The 19,484-nt window shown below is 45.0% G+C and overlaps 1 protein-coding gene and 1 pseudogene across 1 annotated transcript in view; both read right to left on the bottom strand.

Moving 5' to 3' along the window:
- Window positions 1-11,864, bottom strand: part of RAB31 (RAB31, member RAS oncogene family) — a 165,193-nt gene extending 153,329 nt beyond the window's left edge. The window contains exon 1 of the mRNA XM_066246627.1: window positions 11,486-11,864. Within this exon, the coding sequence (XP_066102724.1) occupies window positions 11,486-11,524 (39 nt within the window). The 5' untranslated portion in view covers window positions 11,525-11,864. The remainder of the gene's footprint in view (window positions 1-11,485) is intronic.
- On the bottom strand, window positions 4,808-5,788 carry LOC136315664 (prefoldin subunit 4-like; annotated as a pseudogene).
- Window positions 11,865-19,484: the final 7,620 nt, after the last annotated feature.

The following is a 19,484-nucleotide window of genomic DNA, read 5'->3' as shown; positions in this document are numbered from 1 at the left end:
GTCCTGCTTGCTCTCCTGCAGGGCCCATTCAGTCTTCTTCCAACCCCAAGTCTTCTAGGAGCATCTAGGGGAGCCGAAAGAAGCTGAGGCTACCTTCTGGATTAAATTTTGAGCAAGCAGAAGCCAACTTCATGACCTCCAATGAAATCAAAGCAGGTCTGAGGAAGAAAATATATAAGAAAAAGACTTATCAAAGCAGAAAATTCCACAGTGAGAAACTCATTCAGTGAGTTTCCTTTTCCTTATTTCTTCGGACAAAGTTAGGCAACAAGAAAGACAACTCTGGCTCCTTAGAACAGACGTGACTCTCACAGCTCAGGGACCATGCTGTAGAACTGAAGAAGCAGAAGCAGAGTCAACCCTCAGGGCAATGAGAGACAATGCCTCAGCGGTGGGATTCAAATAATTTAACAAGGCCCTGGCCGGTTGGCTCAGCGGTAGAGTGTCGGCCTGGCGTGCGGGGGACCAGAGTTCGATTTCCGGCCAGGGCACATAGGAGAAGCGCCCATTTGCTTCTCCACCCCCACCCCCTCCTTCCTCTCTGTCTCTCTCTTCCCCTCCCGCAGCCAAGGCTCCATTGGAGCAAAGATGGCCCGGGCGCTGGGGATGGCTCCTTGGCCTCTGCCCCAGGCACTAGAGTGGCTCTGGTCGTGGCTGAGCGACGCCCCAGAGGGGCAGAGCATCGCCCCTGGTGGGCGTGCCGGGTGGATCCCGGTCAGGCACATGCGGGAGTCTGTCTGACTGTCTCTCCCCGTTTCCAGCTTCAAAAAAGATAAAAACAAACAAACAAACAAATAATTTAACAACCAGTTCTCGGCGGTGGTATAGTGGATAGAGTGTCAGACTGGGACACAGAGGATCCAGATTTGAAACCCCGAGGTCGCCGGCTTGAATGTTGGCTCATCTGGTTTGAGCAAGACTCACCAGCTTGAGCCCAAGGTTGCTGGCTTGAGTAAAAGGTCACTCCGTCTGTTGTAGCCCCCTGGTCAAGGCACACATAAGAAAGCAATCAATGAACAACTAAGGTGCTATAACGAAGAATTGATGCTTCTTATCTCTCTCTCTTCCTGTCTGTCTGTCCCTATCTGTCCCTCTCTCTGTCTCTCTGTCTCTGTCACAAAAAAAAGAAATGTAAATTTGTGTTTTCCACATTGGACAGCTGCCCAGGTGACCACCTTAGAGAGAACCCTGATTACAAGTGCCATTTTAACAGCTGGTTCACCGAACTCAACAAAAAATTAGGTATCCGTTCTGCCAGTCTGGTATGAACCAGCTGAATCCCACCACTGTGATACTCCCATCTGGTCCCTGACAGACACTGAACACACTTGACCACCCATCACCCAACCAACCTGCTCTCCCCTTCCCAAAGCTCCTGAACTGTCACTCAGCTCTACCATGTCTTTTTTTTATTTAGACCATCTAACAGGCTATTTATTTTTCCTAGCTTCCTGATAAAATGTAAGTTCTACAACATCAAATCCCTTTGTCTGTTTTGTTCAGACACACCACTGCCTGGCACTTGTAGGAGAGAAGAACTATTTTCTCAATGAGTGCCACAGAAGTAAATGGAAAAGAATATCATAATATTAATCATGAGCACATAAAATATAAGACCATTCAAATATAAGACCATTATGTTGTCTTTTCCCCAAAACGCTTAACCTGAAGAAGCGACAAGGAAGCAATCAGACTAAGATGTTGGGACTTTCTACAAAACAACAATTTTGCAAAAACGACCAATGTCATGGTGAGAAAAAAGGAGAGAAATTGTTTTAGATGAGAGACATGACAAGCCAAGGTAATACATGATCTCTGTCTGGAATCTGGATATTATAAACACTTGTTAAGGACATTTGGGGACAACTGAGAAATCTGAGTATGGACTCCATGTTCCATACTATTGTTGCATTGCATGTGATCATGCTATGCAGTTGTGCAGGGAAATGTCCTTTTTCCTAAAAGATACATACCGAAGTATTTATGAGTGAGATGTTATATTGTGTACAATTTTCTTTCAGATGATTAAGATTAGTATTATTTAGATAGAGTAAAGAAAGCAAAATTATCAAAATGTTATCCCTAATGACTAGTTAGGTGGGAGGCCTAGCTGTTCACTGTGCTGCTCTTTCAACAGTTTTGTAAGTCTGAAGTTTTTCAAAATAAAACATGGGGAAAAGGAAGTTGAAAATAACATACTAGGGAAACAGTGGGATCAACGAGAGAGCGGTTGGTCGGGGAGTGGAGGGCTGTGCTCTGGCCTCCCCACACTCTCCAACCACATCAGCCCTCCAGAAAATACCTGAGGTCCGGAGCCCCACCTGCTCTCCGGGTGCCCGCGGTCCACACCCTTCTTCCCTCCTTTGAGGCTTGTCCAGATCCTTCCCACTCCAAGAAACCTCCCGATTGCTCCTTCCCAACACCCACTGTATTTCATTTAAACTCTCCCATCTCCTACTGTCCCGCCAGCACCCCACACAGCACAAATGCCACGGATAGGAGTTCCTATGCACATGCCTGTCCTTCCTGCCTGACCAGGAGCTTCTCTATCAGCAGCAGGACCAGAATCCCACCCTCCCTAGTGCAGTCTCCAGCGGAGCTGGCACTTTATCCATAGCAAGTACTCAAAACAGACCTTGATTTAAACTTTCTGTCCCTCACTTGTCCTCATGTCTAATAAGATGGAAGATGGTCAATGGTTATCATCCTCATACTCTGTTGCTTCTATTGTGCATGGCTCTGTAGTCAGTGTTGTCACAGGAACACTGGCCACGTAGTTTAGCTCATTGCTAGTGTGTCCACATCCTGGGAGAAGCAGAGCACTCTTTGAAGAGGGGGCATTGCAGCTGTCCCGCTTTTACTTCAACCACCCACTGCTCCCGCATGAAAGAAGCACTCAATACATGGTGAATGGCTGAGTGAATGAATGCCTATTCCATTTTCAAACACATATTATAAATGATAAAAACTAAGACAAATGGAAGTGTAACAGCTGCACACTAGCAAGCACCATTAGCTTAACCTGTTGGACAATTAAATTTGAAGATCTTTCCTAATGCATGGACTCAAAATCTTTTTGTGTCCTAGCACCTTAAAATAACCCAGTATTTTTTGTTGTTGTTGTCGTTGGGGTTTTTTTTGGTATTTTTCTGAAGCTGGAAACGGGAAGAGACAGTCAGACGGACTCCCGCATGCGCCCGACCGGGATCCACCCGGCACGCCCACCAGGGGCAACGCTCTGCCCACCAGGGGGCGATACTCTGCCCCTCCGGGGCATCGCTCTGTTGCAACCAGAGCCACTCTAGCACCTGGGGCAGAGGCTGAGAAGCCATCCCCAGCGCCCGGGCCATCTTTGCTCCAATGGAGCCTTGGCTGCGGGAGGGGAAGAGAGAGACAGAGAGGAAGGAGAGGGGGAGGGGTGGAGAAGCAGATGGGCACTTCTCCTGTGTGCCCTGGCCGGGAATCAAACCCTGGACTCCTGCACGCCAGGCCGACGCTCTACCACTGAGCCAACCGGCCAGGGCCAAAATAACCCAGTTTTTTAATTTCCAGTGGCTGCTGCCTTGAAGCAGACCTAAGGAATAGCACCCACTCCCTGAAACAGTGACGCTGAACCAGGGCAGAGGTGGGGAGAGCCACAGACCTGAGAACTATGGACAAAGGAACGGGGAAGGGACCACAGGACTTGGAAAATGCTCCACAAATGATTCTCACACTCACCGCAGAGATGCTCTGCGCTCCGAAATCGGAGGGAGAGCTGCATTGACTGGTCTTGAACAAAAGAGAACAAAGGGACCCTGGTGCATTCCATCAGCCTGGCTCAGCATCCCTACATGCTGGGAGGGCTGGGAAGACATCTCATTATAGCCTTTTTTTATTTTTTGCTTAAGTAATTTTAATGACATGACATAAATATACTAGCCTGACCAGGCGGTGGCGCAGTGGATAGAGCATCGGACTGGGATGCAAAGGACCCAGGTTCGAGACCCCGAGGTCGCCAGCTTGAGTGCGGGCTCATCTGGTTTGAGCAAAAGCCCACCAGCTTGAACCCAAAGTTGCTGGCTCGAGCAAGGGGTTACTCGGTCTGCTGAAGGCCCGTGGTCAAGGCACATATGAGAAAGCAGTCAATGAACAACTAAGGTGTTGCAACACGCAATGAAAAACTAATGATTGATGCTTCTCATCTCTCCGTTCCTGTCTGTCTGTCTCTGTCTACCCCTCTCTCTGACTCACTCTCTGTCTCTTTAAAAAAAAACACCAAAAAACCTATACTTGATATACCTGTTATTCAAAATATGTAAATACTGTCTTTTAAAAATGTAAAATAAATAAGCAAGATGTGAGACACAGGCAAGCTGTACCGCTGAGCCAACTGGCCAAGGCCTATAAATGAATTTTTTTTTAAAGAAAATTTTGCTTTCCATATCATTGAAGGAAAATTATTACTTAAACAACAGTTGAGTTTATTAAACAAATTTTTAAAAGTATAATAAAGGCCCTGTCTAGCTGGTTCAGTGGATAGAGTGTCGGCCCAGCATATGGACATCCCAGGTTCAATTCCCGGTCAGAGCACACATGAGAAGCAACCACCTGCCTCTATCCCTTCCCTCTCCCCCTTCTCTCTCTTCTCTTCCTGCTGCCAGTGGCTTGACTGGTTGGTGCATCAACCACAGGCACTGAAGATAGCTCAGCTGATACAAGCATTGGCCCCAGACACGGTTGCCAAGTGGGTCCCAGTTGAAGCACACGTGGGAATCTGTCTCACTATCTCTCCTCTCACTTAAAAAAAAAAAGTGTAATAAAATGTTTAACTTTCAACAGCTTTAAGATTTATGTTGCTCTCAAATTTTATATGTAACTGAATTTTCAAATTTGCTAACACTTGCCAAATTGATTCCACTATGGATTCTAAGATGTCAATTTCTCCTTGCAAATTTTTTGCTTCTTCTAACATTTCTTGTCTTTCCTCTTGAGAATGGCTAATGAGGCCCTGGCTGGTTAGCGCAGTGCTAGAGCATCAGCCTAGTTTGTGGATACCCCAAGTTTGATTCCCGGTCAGGGCACACAGGAGAAGTGACCACCTGCTTCTCCACCCCTCCTCTTCCCCTTCTCTATTTCTCTCTCTCTTCCCTTCCCGCAGCCATGGCTTGACTGGTTTGAGCACATTGGCCTCAAGAACTGAGGACAGCTTAGTGGAGCCTCTGCCTCAGGCACTAAAAATAGCTCAGTTGCAAGCATGGCCCCAGATGGGCAGAGTACCAGCCCCAGATAGGGTTGCTGGGTGGATCTCAGTTGGGGCACATGCAGGTGTCTGTCTCTCAATCTTCCCTCCTCTCACTTGGAAAAGAAAAAAAGAAAAATAGAGAATGGTTAATGAAAACACCACCAATTTGATAAGGTATCATTAAGTAGTCATCATCTACAAGCATGATTTCCTCACAAGCATCTAAATTTTGGTGTTGTTTCTTTTTTACACCTATTTCTTCCTTCTGCTCTGTGATTCTACTTGTATTCTGTGCAGATCTGTTTATCTCTCTTTTTTTTATTTATTTATTCATTTTAGAGAGGAGAGAGAGGAGAGAGAGAGACAGGGGGGAGGAGCTGGAAGCATCAACTCCCATATGTGCCTTGACCAGGCAAGCCCAGGGTTTCGAACCAGCGACCTCAGCATTTCCAGGTCGACACTTTATCCACTGTGCTACCACAGGTCAGGCCTGTTTATCTCTTATTCATTCTCAAAAGTAACATTGACATCTTCTGTAGCCGCCTGCTTCCTGATGGCCACCATCCTGGGACGGGCCAGTAGCGTGGGGCTTAGATCATTTACACTTATTCTTTATCCACACTGCCAATGTGAACCACACTGTCTACAAGGGATTCAATCTAATAGAGGAATCGGGTGTGGTTAAAAAAAAACCCAAAACTTTATACTGCTAGGGCCTCTGCACACCCTCTCACCCCAAGAGAAATGTTAGTTTCTTGGAAAGAAAAAAAAAAAAAACACGTGTATATTAATAGAACCTCAGACTTGGAAAGCAAATGTGATAGTTGTCTAGCCCAGTCCTCCTCACATTATACATTCATTCCTTCCACTATGACCCTAACAAATTTGTGTAACCTTATCAAACACTTACCGCAAGCAAGAATTCATTATTGCTCAAAGCAGTACATTTGAGGTTCCACAGCCCTGACTGATCTGCCTACTGTGAGCAGACATCTGCTCCACTCGTGTCCTCGTGCCCTCGAGAACCGCACGGCCCTTACATGTGAAGGCCCTGTACACGTGTATCTAAAGCTCGCACTGCCCAGATGGCACACCACATCCCAGGTATTTGACTTCCCAGTCATGAACCATCATACAGATTCCGACAAGACCAAAAAGAGGAAGCACCAAGCTCCTCATCAGACAGACACAAGAATGTCTTCAGCTGCCTTTTAACCATGCCACTCAGCTGTTAAGGAAGTGGCAGAAATCTCTAAAATGTTGTCAAGACAACCAAAGTCCACATATAAATCTCTTTGGGATTCCACTCAGAAGCAGTTTTAAATAGACGCACATACACACTCAGAGGAAATAATAAAAGAAGATCCTCTCCTCCTCCTGTCTCTTCGCTCTCCTCTTGCTTTTTGACACAGGCTTATGTGTGCTAAAATGCATACTGGGAAGCTTCCCACATTTGGGATTAAAAGAGTTACTACCTCAATATTGTTCCTGTTAGTTTTTTTTTTAAAACATAATTCGCTGTTTTTAAGGCAGTTGTTTTCAGGCTACATATTTCTTCTTTTTTTTAATTTATTTTTAATTATTTATTCATTTTAGAGGAGAGAGAGAGAGAGAAGGGGGGAGGAGCAGGAAGCCTCAACTCCCACATGTGCCTTGACAGGGCAAGCCCAGGGTTTTGAACTGGCAACCTCAGCATTCTAGGTCGACGCTTTATCCACTGCGCCACCACAGGTCAGGCCAGGCTACATATTTCACACTACTAGTCGAGATTACAGAGCAGGACCACTGGCACTCTATCGGCAACAAGACTCACGGGGTCCTAGATGTTCAGCAAGGACCAGCCAAACATGGATGGCCCAACTTATCCCAAGAAAGGCCACTGACAAGGACTTTGGGGTAAACGCAAGGAAGTACACCCTTAAGAAAAAATGAGAGTCAAGAATTTATAACAGCGAGCCTAAAGAAACCCAGGGTGTTTGAATCTTTGGTTTTTCCAACAACACAAAGCATTCAGAGAATGTTCCATAGACTACTGTCAATTTCGTCTGAGAGCACACACCAAAAGAAATAAGACCAGACATCCCCTACCCCCAGGGCTCTGCCAGGCACAGGTACAGGTTCAGAAGACATGCCATCCGGCCCACTCTCCTCTCTCTTCCAGCTGCTGCAAATGACCCTCTATCAGGAACCTCCGAAGCCCCCAACAACACCACCGTGGAAGCAGAAGACTACAGCTAAGAGGGATAGAAGTCTGTCCTGCCGAGGCCTAAAACATCCTTGGGAAGCACATCCCCAAGTAATCACGAAGCAATCGGAGCCAAAGATCAGGCACAAAAAGCCCCTCAGCCTCTCCAGTGAGACAGCAAGAGTCCAGTGAGGAGGCTCACATTTTCCATCACCTTCTCAAAGGGGCCCAGAGAAAGTGATCCCAGCAGAGGGTATGGTTGCTAGGGTCTTGGTCATACTGAGACGCCAGGGAAGCGTGTCAGTGGCTGAAAAACAGGAAGCTTGGCGCTAGCCTCATGCAAGACTTCACAGACCTCCTGACGCAAAGAGCAAAGGAGCTCAGGGTTCCTGTCAAATGTTTGAAAGAACTTTTGGACTTTCAAAAGTCTAGCCAGTGACCCACACAGAGTTCTCCCTCAAATCAAGAGAACAAACCCAACGCAGTTACAATGGCTTGGACCTCACCCAAATGCTCTCTCACCCCAAAATCACCTTATTTGGGTGAGCAGTTGAAAATACAGCCTGTCATACATCTTGCCCAGGAGAGGACCAATGAAACTGAGGGAACAATTATTAATAACAATTATTACTCGGTATAGATAATAATAAGGTCATAGACTTTTCAGGTAAGGTATCTTCTGACCTAAATAAGATGAGATTCTGGAGCCATTCTTAAAAAAATAAAAAAATGTTATAAGGCCATGCCGGTGATGTGATATGATTGGCACTTCAAAGCCTCTGTTTTCCCAGAATACCTTCCTGCTCTACTTTGGCGCTGTCTCCTTTTCTAAGCTCAAACTCCTAGACCAGTGGTTCTCAAATTTTTTGAAGTCGGAGCGCATTTAAAACCCTACGAATAATTGTAGGTACACTATATACAAATTTCTGAGAAATATGTTATAATAGTTAAGTCAAATATTAAAAATATATAAAGTGCAAGCGTGCTTTTATGGTAATTAAACGAAATAAATACAACAAAATTCAATTTATTCTGACATTGAAAAACATTTTTATGTTACATAAAAACATTTTTTGAGTTATGCTTTTTAGAATTCGTAAAAAAGAGGGGTTAAAAAATTAAAAAAACAGCAAAAAGTTATCTTTTAATATATATACATACATTCTTAGTAAGATTTAGTAAATTCAGCAGGTCCTGGCGCGAATGTGTTAAGTTTTTTCATTCTTGTGTTTATAAGAAACATGAGCCTGATGTGTCCTAGTGATTTCTTCGATGTTTGGGCATATATTTGAAAGGCAAATTCTCATTTCCTCATCAATACATTGAAGAATTACTCTCTTTTTACTCTTAATTGTGTTGAGGGTAGAAAATCCTAATTCACATAAACAGGATGTTGAAAATTGTAGTTAAAATGTTCAAAGCTTTTTTAGATATTGCCACATATTCTTCTTTTATAGAAATCTAAAAGGCTTCAAAAGACAATTCCTTATATTTCATCATCAATCCAAAACCCCCACCATACATATCATCTTAACTTTACACCAAACAAAGGATAGAAGAAACTTGCCTCCAGTCTTTCTGGGGAAAATGGGGGGTAGTGTCAACAATCCAGCACCACAGCTTAACAGCCTTTTGCAACCTAATCAGTCAGGCAAGTGAGGTGGGGGGTTTGGCAGACTGTCAGCTTACAGCCAATTCCCCACACCTCTGTCCCCCAAAAATCTAAACTCCAAAAACCCTGTTGGTTTTTTGGTCCCCAACAGGCACATATTTCTCTGGAATACCATAGGGCACACTTGGAAATCTTCACACACTTTGAGAACCACTGTCCTAAACCAACAGAGTCACTGCAAAGAATTAGCAAACAGAGGTGAGGCACTGTGTCCAGAAAGCCACTAAGAGTGCGCTTCATTCTCAGAGATAAGAGAAAAAGAAGTAAAGGGGTTTCCTCCAGCTTTCTCATCTCCCAGGCTTGCTAATTGTCACCCTGGAATTGTAGGTTAGCAGAAAATGGTACCATATATCTAAGATCAACTGATACAGTCATCTGCCTTAAAAGGAAAGATGTTATTATACCCATTTTATAGATGAAATGACAGATATATATGCCCAAAACTGCACAGCTAGCAAATGGGAAAGAATGAGAACCCAGGTTTGCTGCCTCCTGTGCAGGGGCTCTTTCCACCTGATCCATTTCCTTGTAGAAGGATATGGACTTATCAAACAGTGAAGTTGAAAACAATTCATGTGAGGGGGCCTGTGCCATTTAAGTATATAGATGACAAGGGAGAAAACATGGAGGCGTTGGGGGGAAGACAAAATATTTCCTACTTCATTTATTCCCAAGGCCAATTCTGACACACACACAACACACATAAAAGTTGTCTCTTGGTTCCTTGGGACACGACATTCCTTCTAAGTCTTGGAAGTTCTTCTAAAAATCTGAAATGACTCCTCACAAGGAAAACCTGGGATTCCTGGAATTGATGTCTGAACTACATTGCAGAGCTTGTCAGTTTGTGAAACCCACCAGAACAACACTGATAAAGGTCAACAGAGGAAGAGCCAGAGCAGCATCCTATTAAGAGCCCAACTGTGGATGAGGTGGTCGGTGGGCAGGAACACTGGGAAGTTTGTGCAAGAGTCCCAAGGAGTTTGCCAGATGCCCTGGAATTCTAGGAGAACAGGACAGTCCAGTGGAAATGACAGTTCTGGCAAAGGACAGTGATGGGAGACAGTCAAAAACCCTGTCTTGTCAAAGGTTCCAGAAGGGTGTCCTTGATGGATGGAGCCTGGGCACTCTGTTGATCTGCTACAATTCAACCCTAGCCTAGAATCATTTCCTCTTTACACACTTCCTGTACATCCATCTTGACAGACCAGTTAGCGTTTGAGACAAGTAAGAACGGGTCTATCCTCTCACCACTGCTGTTTTTAGGAAATGGTTTTCTTGGGACCAGATTTGCCGAGGGTAGTATAACTAAGTATCGATGCCAAGGCTGCTAAAAACACGGCTTAAAACCACGTCTTTCAAAAGAAGTAATTCTGGAATTTGATGTTGGTCCCCCTAAAAAGAAATGACTCTTAACATTCCCTGAACTCCCTGGGGCAGTTTTCAAAGGGCTGCCCTGTCATCCAACAGGGCTGCCCTGTCATCCAACAGGTCTGCCAGAAACCACTGCTTGGGTGTTTGTTTTTGTCATTATTTCTGGCTCCTTTCACGTTTCTTAGAGCTCAGAAAGACCCAATTTGGAAGGGGAACTGGTGATAGAGGCGACTTTCTCATCCTGCTTTTATCCTGAGAACAAAAGTTTTCTAGGTTCGACGCTAACAGTCCTTTCCTTCTTCGCCTCGCAACCCGGTCCACCCTTCGCGCTTTCCCACCCTTAGCTGGCCTCGCCTCTTTTTTTTCTTTTTTAAGTGAATAAAGCAATTACCCCGGGAGGTAAAAGAGGACTCTAAGCCTTGGCCGTGTAACTTAAAGTTTCCGCCGGAAGGAAATTATCAAAGGCGAAGGAGAAAGCCCTCCACGGCCGGCGGGGCCACGGCCGTGACCAGGACCGCCACCGCTCCTCTAGTTCCAGCGGAGGGTCCTGGCTCCCGGATCCGGCCCTGGCCAGGCCCCTGCCCACATCGCGGCGAGGCCCAAGCGAATCACGGGAAACGGCCGGGCCGGGGGTGGGACGAGTCGGAAAACTCCGGAGCAGGCTCGCCCCGCACCAAGAAGGGCTGAGACGAGGGGGGCGGCAAGCGTGGGGCAAAGGGGAGGACCCAGGGGCACAGGGACAAGGGGGCGCAGGGGCAGGAGGTTGGGGACAAGGGCGTGCGGGGACCCAGGGGCGCGGAGACTACAGGGGCGCATGGACTAGGGGAGCCCGGGAGGCGCATGGACGAGTGGGGCGGGGGTCGATGAACGCGAGAGAATAGGAGGACGCACGGACCAAGTGGAACCAGGGGCTCCCGGGAACAAAAGGGGGCGCACGGACTGACGGGCGCAGGGGGCGAGAGGGGTTCGGGGACCGTGGGGGTGCGCGCGGAAGAAGAGTGTCCCCGGCGGATGGTGGCGCAGGACTCACCCCGAGAAGACACACTTTGAGCTCCCGTATAGCCATCATGTGCTCGGGGCCGGTCCGAGCAGGGGCTCAGCATCCTCCGGGGCCCGGTCCGAGCCAGCGTCCTTCAGTCTCCGCCTTTCCCTCGCGGCGCCCGCTGGCGGAACCGTCACCGCTGCTATTTCTGGGCCTCCAGCCCTGCCGCGGTCGGTCACGTGGCCGCCGGCCGGCTCCTCCCGGGGCTTGGGGTCTGACCTCCGGCCCCCCGCTCCCAGGAACGCCCCCGGACGGCGCCAAAGCCGCCCCCGCGGCCCGCGGCGGTGCTGGTAGTGCTTCTCGGTCAGATTAGCTCAGCAACTTAGACCCGGTACTACGGCGCTCTGAGAGCTGCCTCTCCAGCCCGGACCCGCTGTGAAGCCCGGGGGTGGAAAGAGGGCAGGGCCTGCGGTGGGCAGACCTGACCTCACGACTGGCGGCGTCACTGACTATTCCACTCCTCATCTGAAAAGTGGGTGCTGTTAGCCGAGGCCACTTATATGGGAGCACTTGGGAGTCTGTGTTTCCGTCCCATCGTTAAATGAATTTATAGGTTCCCGACAGAAATGAAGCCAAGCAAGAGATAATTGTGAAGATTAGGAGGGGTTCACTTTGCAGCCCACCTTCTGCAGCTCCTAATACTAGGGCTCAGTTTACCCCCATGTAGCTCTTTGCCCTCAGCCCTGAGTTCAGTTTTCTATGCGTAGTTGAAAGTGGTTGTAGAAGCAATGTTCTATTCCTCACTCCAAAACAGGCGTGGCAGTGTCTGGAAAGGAAACACGCGTTCTAGGGAGGAAACTGCCTTGCTCGGTATAGAAAAATGTCATAACTTGCCTGGATAGACACACACCCAGCCCTCAGAACGCTAGCTGGAAATATGTGGCTCTGGGCAGACCTTGTTCGTTCTTCCTTAACCTGGAAATAGATTCCGGCTGGAGAAAGTCAAAGAAGGCTTGTGGGAACTACCCTCTTTTTTTCTCCATACATGGCCCAGTCAGTGTACCTCATCCACTCAGACAACTTTATTTGTTGCTGCTGTAGAAATATCAGCCCTTTGGACATATCTAACAATTCACTGGCATTTCCGATTGGAAACAATATGTTAAATAAAAATAAAAAACGAACTTCATGCCCTATCCCGAACTCTCAGGCATCTCTTCTGACTTGTCAGTTTTGATCAATAGCATTTCCATTCCCCCAGCAGACCACCCACCTTGCTCACCTTGATTCTCTGGTTTTGTTCCCATTGAAGCCAGATTGCAGTTGAGAAGCACCCAAGGAGCCCCATACAAGAGGACTTCTGAATCAAGGCCTCCAGAGAGAAAAAAAATCCTAAAAGCTGGAGTGAAAGAAGGCCACAAAACAGACAATTGGCAATTAAATTCCCCAGCGCAGCAGGGGCCTCCCCTTATAAGTTCAGGCTCACTTGCACAAATCTAGACTAAATTGTTCAACGAGTAGCCATGGACAAGACACAGGACCTATTCAACATGGAGATAATGGATCAGTATCTGTCCTTGATTTAGTGTTCAAAGTAAGGGCAGTCTATGTGGGCAGAGAGGCCTACCCAGAACTCCCAAGCCCTGGTAACAATACCTCACTGTCCTCAGATTTGCTGCGGAGACAAGGGCTACACAGTTGTGGAAACATCCTGGTAAGGCAACTCCTTGACCAAGGCCTTCAACAGCTTTCTCTAGCATGAAGGTCATGTATGACTGCAGTATGACTTGACTCTCTATATAGAAGTGCTTCCCTTTGGCCTTTCTTCTCACTTCCCAAAAGCTGGTCAAACCAGAATGGAAGCCTTTTCCATTATCTACATGCTATGGAGTAAGTGAGAATTCATAGAATTGCAATATGTTGCTGAGGACAGGACCATCCCCAGACTAAAATGAGCTGACAAAATTTCTTTTCCATTCCTTTACTCTTCTTCCAGATTCTTCTCATTTTACTCTCTTCAACATTAGTCTAGGTATCTGGGATGCTTGTGTGATTTCTAGGATTTCCCAAAATAGTCTCTTATTCAGGCTTCCCCCCTACCCCAGAAAAGCACCCTAAGTCTGTTTGTCCTTCCCCCTACTCTCAACCCTATTAAAAATTACCTCATTTGTGTCTCATTCTGATCAGGCTGAGTGCTCTGCTCTACCAAGGGCAATCCTAGTCTGTCAACCAGACCACCTTCGTGAGTTCATACTCCCTCCTCAGCCAGATCACCCTTGGGGACTTGAAAACGTACCTCATGTAAAACCTGCTCTGCACGATCCACCCACAGTAACACATTGGCCTTCACTAGGAGGCAGGGATGAGGACTGCTATGAGACATTTGGAAGTGACAGGTCTTGGGTAGCACTCCACTTTGTAAGGGCATAATGTTCTCTATTAACGCTATTATTATGCTATATAATTAATAAGGGCCTGTCCTGATATCTCTGGAAGTTTCTGAAAATATGAAGAAGTTCCAAAATAACTTACACAGGGGTAAAAATTCAATGGTACATAACAGAATGTATCAAAATAATTGAACATACAAGTCTTTCTTGTGAGGCCTTTGCAAAGTAAAAGGTCATTTATACTAAAGACTTCTGCTTTTCTGCTGCTTGAAAGTATTCACTGGTACCATAAAAGAAGAAATCCAACCTTTTCAGTATATCTTTTCTGCCCATCTGGTGAAACCCCATCATTTTTTAAAGACCTTAAATCTCATCTCCTTAGGAAAGTATCCCTGAGTTTGCCCATACTCTGTTCACACTGTTCTTAGCATTTACTGAACATAAATAAATTAGCAATAATCCCTTTTACAAGAAGTTAGAGTCTAAAGAGATACACACATATAATTGTCTATATGTGAGGTACTCATAGATTAAGCAAGGATCGTGTGTATCACCAGGGCTTTTCAAATGACCAAAAAAAAGTAAAACAAGAAAAGTGACTAGAAATGAATCTTTTTCAGGCTACCTAGGACTTTTTTCTGGAAAAATTATTGGCTTCATATGCTATTTAAACAAGCCTAGGCCTGACCTGTGGTGGCGCAGTGGATAAAGCATTCACCTGGAAATGCTGAGGTTGCCGGTTTGAAACCCTGGCTTGCCTGGTCAAGGCACATATGGGAGTTGATGCTTCCAGCTCCTCCCCCCCTTCTCTCTCTCTGTCTCTCCTTTCTCTCTCTCTCTCTGTCTCTCCCTCTCCTCTCTAAAATGAATAAATTAAACAAGCCTAAAATATTGTGGGTGTCTATGTCTGGGAGGCCACGGAATCATCTTCATGATACGGCCCCAGGATTCAAGGGCTATCCCCCTCATAGGATGGGACTTCTGAAAAAGAAGGTTCTGAAAGGGAATGTCTTTAAAAGAAAATAATAAGTCTACCAAGTGACTGCAAAGTGTTTGGAAAAAACACCCCATAAAACTTATCCTGTTTTTTGATCCAGTAAATCCTTCTGTGGACAATAACATAGAAATAAACATTAAAAAATAAACAATTGTAAAGCCTGCCTGTTTATGCATTAATGGCAACATTATAGGAGAAAAACAAATGAAATTGTTTAACATTTGGGGAATGATTAAGCAAATGGTGGTGTCTTCACAAAGTTACATTTAATGGTGTACAATGATGTATGTCGGGTGTTAAATATGCATGGTTTGTAGATTTATAGAGAAATGTGTAGTAAATAAGTTTCTGTGGAAATAATATGACACAGACTGCAAGCTGATCTCTGAAGACCAGTGATGAGTCATCTGGTCTGCTCAAGATCCAATTAAGAAAACATTAAAATGTTTATAAGCTTTGTTTGTAATAATTACATCTTTTCTATGGAAATTTAGCTAAATATCAGTTTAATAGCAATATTAGTTAAATGGCCTTTTAATATTTCTCATTTTCTAAACAACTTCTTTTTTCCCTTCCTCTCATCCCTAAATTTCATACTCTTTCAAACTAGCATATGCTGCCATCTCTTATTTGTAACTCAGACCTTTTAAACACATTTTGAGGAGCTGGACTTGGGACATGCCAGGTTCAGAGAGGGATCTGAGGGACTTAGGAAAGCAGAGGTCAGAGGACCCCACAGCTCACCCCAGACATGAAGAAGGAGAAAGTGGCCTGGCAGACTCTGAGTTGCTGGTGTGAAACAAGAAACTTCACGGCTATGGCTGAAAATCTTTTTAAAAGAAAGGGATTATTGGGCCATTTCTAGCAAGAAAAAAAAACCAGGTCCTGAGTGTGAAGTCTAAACCTCCAGCAGCATCACCAGAAGGAGAAGGCAACGTGTCCGTTGTTCTGGGGTTGATGGGCTTTTCTCGTAAGTACATCAAATGGAGGGAAGACAGATGTAAGTTGTTTTAAAGGAATTTACACTGGCTGTAGATGAAGGGGCAGGAAAACATGAAGTGGGACTAATTCTGGGATCCACACAGAGTCCCTAAGGAGGAAGGGTTGGCTCCTGTGCACTGGTTGTGAGCAACACCCTGGAAAGGTTCTGTGTAAACAAGAACTGCAGGCTCCCGAGTTCCGTGGCACTTGCTGTTCTCTCCTTTAGATAATCTGGGGTATAGCCACCTGCACATGGAGGTCAGAGTTCCCACACACACTCAGGAATGTGAGCAGTCTTGTTAGCAACCCCCAGCTATTACCAGGTTATTCTATCTTTCCCTCTCCAGGCTGCTATAATTTAATTTAGAGCATCTCAGAATTTTTCTCTTGTCACTAGGAAGGCCTGAGAACAAAAAAAGCCTTCATCTGTGGGGAGTAGATAGTCCCCAGGCAGCAGCGAATGGAGCAATGTGGTAAAGGGTGTGGGAAGTCAGTGGCTACAAATCCCTTTGTAAACCTCTGTCCTCCATCGGCCACTTGGGTTGTCTTCATCTTCATGTGGAAAGGACATTGACATCTTTTAGAAGCTTAGGAGCAGTAGCCAGAGAAGTGGGTGAGTTGTCAGCACTCAGGACAGACTAATAGGAGCAGAGGAGGGTAAGACCTACCTTCCCATTTTCTCCATCACCACCCGAATGAGAATACTCAGAGGTGTTCGAGAACAAGCAGATCGCCCTCTCTGAAAACAAGGGAACCATCTGTTGGGCTCTCACAAAGGATTGGTGTCAGATGATAATTTTCTAGAGTCTCAATATTGGCACCATGCCAGGCATCCTTATCTAATGAGCTCCTTCATGGACATTCCTGACTATCAGCCTCTACAGTTTTTCCAATCCTTGGTTTAACTGAAAAGATTGAGTTAAAAGAATATATGTATTAGGATATATGTTAATATCTCACACAAAATGAAAATGAATGGGAGACCCCCTTCCCATAAGCCATAAACAATATGTAACCAAGTCAGTCTAATTAGGAAATAAAATTTGCAGTGATGCAGACCTAAGTCAATCCAATCCATTTTCATTTCTTAGACCAGTGGTAGTCAACCTGGTCCCTACCGCCCACTAGTGGGCGTTTCAGCTTTCATGGTGGGTGGTAGCGGAGCAACAAGAGTATAAATAAAAAGATAGATTTAACTATAATAAGTTGTTTTATAAAGATTTATTCTGTCAAACAGCAAAAATCCAACATAAAGTACTTGGTAATTATTATTATATGCTTTAACTTGCTGTAACTCTGCTTTATAAATTTTATAAAGTAAAGTTACTTCCCTACTTTATAAATCATCATTATTATGGAACCAGTGGGTGGTTAGAAAATTTTACTACTAACAGAGATACAAAAGTGGGCGGTAGGTATAAAAAGGTTGACTACCCCTGCGATAAAACAAGAAAAGGAAATAAAAAGGTATACAGATTAAGAAGAAAGAATAAAACTGTCTTTGGTGGTACACTTGTGATTGTCTATGTAGAAAATCTTAAAGAATTAACAAAAATAAAACCTGAAAATAATGAGCGATAATAGCAAGGTTGAAGTATACAAGGTTAATATACAAAAGTAAATCACTTTCCTATCTATCAGCAATGAACAAGTGAAATTTGAAATTAAAAACGCTATTTTACTTATGTTAGTACTCCAAAAAAAGTGTAAGATTTAGGTGTAAATCTATCAAAATAAGTAAGATCTATATGAGGAAGGCTACAAAACTCTAATGACCAAAATAAAAAACTAAGTAAATAAAGGAATATTTTATGTTTATGAATAGGAAGACTCCATATGTCAAGATATTAGTTCTTTCTAACTTGAGCTATAGATTCAACACAATTCCAATAAAAATCCCACAAGCTATTTTTTTTTTGGATATTGACAAACTAACTTTATATGTATGTTCATATGTAGAGGCAAAAGACACAGAATAGCCAACACAATAGTGAAGAAGAAGGAAAAATACCAAGCAGCATGATTGCTGGATTGTATAGTACTACTCATCCTTACCAGCATGGCCCAAATCTGGAATGCTGACAACGCCGAATGCTGATAAAGATATAAAACAGCCCTGGCCGGTTGGCTCAGCGGTAGAGCGTCGGCCTGGCGTGCAGGGGACCCGGGTTCGATTCCCGGCCAGGGCACATAGGAGAAGCGCCCATTTGCTTCTCTACCCCCGCCCCCCCCCCTCCTTCCTCTCTGTCTCTCTCTTCCCCTCCCGCAGCCAAGGCTCCATTGGAGCAAAGATGGCCCGGGCGCTGGGGATGGCTCCTTGGCCTCTGCCCCAGGCACTAGAGTGGCTCTGGTCGCAGCAGAGCGACGCCCCGGAAGGGCAGAGCATCGCCCCTGGTGGGCGTGCCGGGTGGATCCCGGTCGGGCGGATCCCGGTCGGGCGCATGCGGGAGTCTGTCTGACTGTCTCTCCCTGTTTCCAGCTTCAGAAAAATACAAAAAAAAAAAAAAAAAAAAAAGATATAAAACAACAGAATTCTAATTCATTGTTGGTAAGAATATAAAATTGTACAGTCACTTTAGATGACAATTTGAGAGTTTCTTATAAAACTGAAAGTACTCTTACCATACAGTCCAAAATCAAGCTTCTAGTTTTTATCCAAAAGATCTGAAAATTTGTGTTTACACAATAACCTGCACATTGACGTTTCTATCAGCTTTATTTATAATCGCCGAACTTAAAATAATGTTGAGTGTCAACTATAGTTGGTATATTAAAAAATAATAATTGCCAAAACTTGGAAGCAACCAAGATGCCCTTCACTGAGAAAATACATAAATAAACTTTAGTACATTCCAGACAACAAAACATTATTTTGTGCTAACAAGAAATGAGTTATGGCCTGACCAGGCAGTGGCACAGTGGATAGAGCATCAGACTGGGATGCTGAGGACCCAGATTCGAGACCCCAAGGTCACCAGCTTGAGCGCAGGCTCATCTGGTTTGAGCAAAAAGCTCATCAGCTTGGACCCAAGGTCGCTGGCTCCAGCAAGGGGTTGCTCCGTCTGCTGAAGGCCCGCGGTCAAGGCACATATGAGAAAGCAATCAATAAACAACTAAGGTGTCGCAATGAAAAACTGCTGATTGATGCTTCTCATCTCTCTTTGTTCCCCTCTGTCCCTATCTGTCCCTGTCTCTGACTCTCTCTCTCTGTCCCTGTAAAAAAAAAAAAAAAAAAAAGTTATGTTTTTATTGATTTTGAGAAAGACAGAGAGAGTGAGAGAGAGAGAGAAGAAGGGAGAAGCATCAACTTGTAATTGCTTCACTCAAGTTGTTCACTGATTGCTTATCGTATGTGCCTTGACAGGGGGTGGTGTGGGGGAGTGCTCAAACCAAGAGTAATCTTTACTCAAGCCAACAACCTTTCGGCTCAGGCCAGTGATTTTGGAATCATGTCAATGATCCTGCACTCAAGCCAGTGATCCCGCACTCAAGCTGGAGACCTCTGGGTTTCCAACCTGGGACCTCAGGATTCCAGGTCGATGCTCTATCCACTGCGCCACTACAGGTCAGGCAAGAGAAATGAGGTATTAAGCCATAAAAGATGAGGAGGAACCTTAAATGCACATCACCAAATAGAAGAAGCCGGTCTGAAAAGACGCATACTGTATGATTCCAACTA

Source organism: Saccopteryx bilineata, chromosome 11, assembly GCF_036850765.1.
Source record: "Saccopteryx bilineata isolate mSacBil1 chromosome 11, mSacBil1_pri_phased_curated, whole genome shotgun sequence".
In the NCBI taxonomy this organism is placed as follows: domain Eukaryota; kingdom Metazoa; phylum Chordata; class Mammalia; order Chiroptera; family Emballonuridae; genus Saccopteryx; species Saccopteryx bilineata.
Note: the sequence above shows the minus strand (reverse complement) of the source record. Positions and strands in the feature narration are given on the sequence as shown.